The sequence below is a fragment of the Chaetura pelagica genome, unplaced genomic scaffold (assembly GCF_000747805.2).
Source record: "Chaetura pelagica isolate M959 unplaced genomic scaffold, ChaPel_1.0 scaffold20, whole genome shotgun sequence".
NCBI classification, from domain to species: Eukaryota; Metazoa; Chordata; class Aves; order Apodiformes; family Apodidae; genus Chaetura; species Chaetura pelagica.
In genome coordinates this window covers 3,249,737-3,255,135 of record NW_009951958.1, presented here as the reverse complement: position 1 = coordinate 3,255,135, position 5,399 = coordinate 3,249,737, and the positions used below count along the sequence as shown (strand labels likewise).

General features: G+C 54.4%; 1 protein-coding gene across 1 annotated transcript in view; it reads left to right on the top strand.

Moving 5' to 3' along the window:
- Positions 1-5,147, top strand: part of DIS3L2 (DIS3 like 3'-5' exoribonuclease 2) — a 167,093-nt gene extending 161,946 nt beyond the window's left edge. The window contains 5 exon segments of the mRNA XM_009999669.1: positions 543-690; positions 1,056-1,186; positions 1,396-1,500; positions 2,167-2,268; positions 5,049-5,147. Of these exon segments, the coding sequence (XP_009997971.1) occupies positions 543-690; positions 1,056-1,186; positions 1,396-1,500; positions 2,167-2,268; positions 5,049-5,147 (585 nt within the window).
- The last annotated feature ends 252 nt before the right edge of the window (positions 5,148-5,399 follow it).

Genomic DNA, 5,399 nt, shown 5'->3' with positions numbered 1-5,399 from the left:
CCCGGCCGGCCCAGCCACTCGGCTTACCAGCTGTCATTGTGGGATGGAGCAGCAGGGATCACAGCAGGGCTGTCTCCTCCTCCTTGGTGAATTGGAGAGCCATTCATCCCAGCCACTGGTGCTCTCCAAGCAGGGGTGATGGGTGTGCAGAGCGTGCAGCCAGACCCAGAGCATCCATGGCTGGCCTGGAACAGGCTGGGCTCTCCTCTGCAAGCTGGGGGGATGGCAAATGAGCCCAGGGCCTGAGCAGAAGCAGGAAGTTGCTTAAACCCATGACATGAAAGTTGTTTCAGTTCTTGGTGCCAATCAGGGTCAACTAGCAGCCAGCAGGTCCCTGCAGTGGCTTTGCCCCCTTTGCTCTGTGCTCAGTTCCTGCAGCACCTAATCCTCCACCTAATCCCTGTGCAGCCCGACCAGAGCAGCAGGTGAATGACCACCAGCAGCTGGAGGCCTGTGACACACACACACACACCCTCTAACCTCATGCAGGATCCTGCCACTATCCTTCCTCATCCCCTTCCCTCACTTCTCACCCCTTTCAGATGGCTCTCTACTTCTGCACTGGCGTCCTGAAGAACGAGACCCTCTTTCGCCACTACGCGCTGAACGTGCCCTTCTACACGCACTTCACCTCGCCCATCCGCCGCTATGCGGACCTCATCGTGCACCGTCTCCTCTCCGCCTCGCTCGGTGGGTGCCCCTGCCACTGGTGGAGCACCTCTGGGTGCTGTGAGGGAAGGGGGTGGCTGTGCCTGGCACAGGCAGGGCTCCCAGGTTCCTGCCTTGCCTGCCATGCATGCTGGATGCTTGTAGTCTGCATCCCAAGGGGCAGCTCCCTGGCTTGTGGGTACCCTCGACTCTCAGGAACACGGGGGCAAGTTGGGGGTCTGTGTCCAGGCTGCCCCCGGATTGGCCTCGGGTTTCCCGGGGTTGTGGGTCCCCTCGACTCTCAGGAACACGGGGGCAAGTTGGGTGTCTGTGTCCAGGCTGCCACAGGATGGCTCTGGAGCAGGAGGGAGCACGGGCATGTCATTTTCACTTGTCCACTTCCCCAGGTGCCAGCTCCCCCATCAAGATGGAGAAAGAGGCCATCCAGAAACAGGCAGACCACTGCAACGACCGGAAGATGGCTTCCAAGAGGGTGCAGGAGCTCAGCGCTGACCTCTTCTTCGCTGTCTTCGTCAGGGTGAGAGCCAAGACCACCTGCCCCCATCACACCTCTGGATTTCCCCAGGAAGGCTCAGTCTAGATGCCACCAGGCAGAGGCTGAGGCAAACAGTGAGGGGATGTGTGAATTACTGCCACTACCAGATCTCCAGGCCTTGCAGCACTGGCTTCCCTTGGGGACGGTTGGATGGAGGATGCTGGTGTAGTGACATCTCTGTCTCTTGGCAGGAGTGTGGTCCTCTGGAGTCAGAGGCCATGGTGATGGGTGTCTTGAACGAGGCTTTTGATGTCCTGGTGCTGAAGTTTGGAGTCCAGAAGCGCATCTACTGCAATGTAAGTATCTCACCAGTGTGAGATAGTGCCAACATTGCCTCAGCAGAGAGGTTTCAGCAGGCAGAGCTGTGCCCAGGCTGGGCTATCTGGAGGGCACAGAGCCTTCATGGGATTTCCCCTCCATTCCTTGGCACAAGGAGCTGGGAGCATCTGGAGCAGCCCAGTCTCTGAGGGCCAGTTTCTCCCAGCTGAGTGCCCAGGATGATCTGGTCTAGGCAAAAGAGAATAAAAACAGATTCAAAGGACAGAGGTCAGCACGGAGGTGGAGAGAGGAAAGAGGGAGAGGCTGCTTTTCATCTCATTTAGTCAGGCAGCTTATCAGGGCTGTGACAGCACCACTGCAGGCCAGCACCAGTGGTTAGTGACAGCGTCTTCTCTTAATAACCTGGTTACATGGCTGGCAGTGACATCTTTAAACAGGACATACAGCGTGGTACGTGGGCTGTTTGTGTGTCGCAGCAGCCACTGATTCAGGTGCTGGGCTTGTGCCCAGGGGCTGCTGCATCCTGCCTGTTAAAGAAAGGTGGTATAGATGTCGTGCTTGGGGATATGGTTTAGGAATGAACATGGTGTAGAGTAGGGTTAAATGTTGGACTTGATGATCTTAAAGGTCTTTCCAACCTAAAAGATTCTATGATTCTATGATAACGTACTCCCTGCCCACAGGCATTGCCCTTGCTGGGCTTCAACTTCCAGAAGGTGGGGAGAAAGCCAGAGCTGACACTCATGTGGGAGCCAGAGAAGCTGGAGCAGGAATCTGTGCCCCAGGTAAGACACCCCAGTGCAGGACAGGCTCACAACACCAGGGAACTGGTGTGGAGGCTGTGTGCAACTGATGAATCTGACAATCTCTTCAGGGACAGGTCCAGGAGATAGGACTGCCTTGCAGGCTATAGGGTCTGCTGTCCTTATGTGTTCTGTCCCTAGCAAGCTCAACTTTAGCCTCAACCTCCTATGCCATCCAGCCCTGCTCTGTCCCATTGCTGCCTCCACATCTGACCCCTCCATGGCCTTCAGACTCTGCCCTGCCTGCTGTGTGCCCTGCCTCCTAATTCACTTTCCTCAGAAATTGAATTAACATGCTGTTTACTTCCTTCTTCCAGATCATCAATTAAGATGTTAAGTAACATCAAGGCAAAGGCAATGCCTGTCTAGACCCTTCCCCCCATCCTGGTATTCCTTGCCCCCTCACTGTCACAGCCCTTCTATCAGGTTTCCATCCCTGTGACAGGGTTGAGACCCAATTAGGAGGAATTTTTGAAGTCAGACTTCCAGAGATGCAGTATCAAACAGTTTAACAGCATCTAGAAATCTCTCTCTTGTGTCCCTGTCATCTGTTAACTTGGTAACTCAATCAAAGGGAGCAATCGCATTTGTCTGGCTTGATTAAGTGTTGCTGCTTTGCCAGCTTTTGTCTGGCATTGCTATAAAATCACAGCTGTGTTGACTGCTGTGATCCCTGCCTGCTGCCTGGGTGGGCACGGGGGGGGGACTGAATCCCACCTTCTCCCTGAACCGTTCTTGGGGCTCTGCACTTGAACACCCTTTCTGATCAAGTCTAGCACAACCTATCCTGGGCTGGATTAAAAGGACTCTAGGCCAGCCTAACCCTCCCAGCTGGTATGATGTGTGTCCTGGAAAGTAGCTTCCTTCCCAAGGGATATGTTGTGGTCAGAGCCAGCCCAGCTCCCCATCTGCTGCAGGGGTTTCTGCAGGCCTCCCTCCCTTTGAAGCTAAGCTTTCCTTTCTCTGCTTGGCTCAGAGAAGCTCCCTGGCTACATCCTAAAGTGGCCTCGGTTCCTCCTTTCCTACAGGAGCAGGTATCACTTACACCCTAGCAGGGACCCACATGAAAGATGATGCCCCAGCATGAGCAAGGCCTGTTTTGGTTAAGCAAACACTCAGCAATAGAGGAAACTTCTCCACAAACCCACCACACCTCCTATGAAAACACAGGAGCCCTCCTCTGGGAGCAGGCTCTAAGCTTTCTACCAAGCCAGCAGATCCCCAGGTCGATAAATCTACAGCCCTGGGATGAGCTGGATCCCCTGGGAGCCTTGCTGAACTGTGGGAGATGTCACCTGGACAACCTGTGGCACTGAGCACTCCCTGCTCCCAACCTGACCCTGGTGCTTGGCCTCTGCTTCCCAGTTTGGCTCAGCCCAGTCAGGCAGCAGGAACATCAGGGAAGGCTGTTCAGAGGAAGCCGTGCAGGATTCTGGGCTGTCTGGCCCTGCTGCAGAGGGGAGGTGTTGCCCCCATCTCTCCCTGAGCTCCAGATGGCCAGGACCTGAGTGGACAATTACTCAGGGCTTAAATATGAAGCGAATCTAAGAACTGGGAAATTTGATGTGAAATTGTGCTGTTCCCTGGCTGTGCAGCAAAGGGATGGGGCAGGATTGCAAGGGACAGCCCTGATAATCCCCCTTTGACTCCCCCAGATGTGGGGGGACTGTCCCATGTCCACCACCCCTCACCCTCCTGCCAGGGGCTGGTGCTGGATAGCTGGCAGCTATCCCAGCAGCTGCCTGCAGAAGGATTTCCCTGGGCTTTGCTCCTCACTGGCCACTTGGATACGTTTAAGTCTCAATGAGATTTTCCTGTTCTGAATGATTAATCTGGAGTGGCTGGTGCTGGATGAGCTGGGAAGGGTTTGACAAGGTTATGCTGGTTGGTGGCTCTGTGCCCGCTCCTCCTGAGGGCCAGACCTGAGCAGATGGCCCTGTGAAGCCTTGCTGCAGCCCAGGGCTTGGGGACAGGTTCCAGCAAGTGAAGTGCCCAAATGCCTGGCCACAGCCCCAGGGCAGCTGCTTCCCTGTGTTCCCAGCAGCCTGTTAACTGCACCTTGTGGAGAGACCTGGCTGATACTTTACATTTCTAATCCACACAATGTCACAAAGAGGTGGAGTCAGAGGGCTAGGGAAATGGAAACAGGCAGCAGAACATTCCTGAACAGGAGGGATTGATTTTCTGGGGTATTTATTCCCTTGTGTCTGTCTCATCCATCATACTCCCTCCCCGGTTCTCCTCTCACTGTGGGGACACAAAGGGGTCATTCCCTCCTTGTAGGATGCTGAGAAAATGCTCAGCACCATGTGGAAAACCTTTCTTGCTGCAGCTCACTGTTGACTTGTGGCCAAGTTGCTTCCTTAAGGGATGATATGTTTTCTCCAGCTGGAGAAGGGAGACATAGGCAGGTTTTACAGGAGGTTGGGCCCCAAAGCTGAGGGCACAATCACCCATGCTCCTTCCTGGGCTGTGCAAAGAATTAAGAAGGCTGGAGGAAGTGAGGATGTTTGGAGAAGCTCATTTAGGTCAGTTTGGGTTCCCTGCTGGCTTTGCAGTTCAGTGGTGTTGCCCTTGAAGACACTGAGTCCAGCTCCAGGAGTCTGCTGGACCCCAGCAGAGCTTTTGAAGCCATCCTGCTCCATTCCCTGTCTCCTGATGGCTGCTGCAGGCAGCAAAAGCCAGGGCTGCTCTAAGCAAATCATGATGTGATGCCAAGCTACCTGAAAAACTCTCTTCTGTCTTTCTCTCCCTCACTGAAGGTGATCACCATTTTCACACTGGTGGAGGTGGTGCTGACGTCAGATGGTGCCCCCCTCAAGTACAGCGCCGTGCTCAAGAGACCGAGCTCGGAGAAGTGAGCTCCCCAGGTGGTGGGTGCTCCCCACTGCTGACACGTGCTCAGCTCCCACACACCAGCACCCTTTGAGGACATGAGGAGTTTGGGGATTTGAGTTTTAAAACTGATGCCATTTTATTTCTGGTTTGGATTTTAACTTGAGCTGGGAGTGGGGCACAGGGCTTGAGCCTGCCCCGGGCAGAGCATTTCTTCTCTTGGGTCTTTTTAGCTTGATGCTTTATTTTTGTTTTTTTTAAGAAAGTGGTGTCTGTCC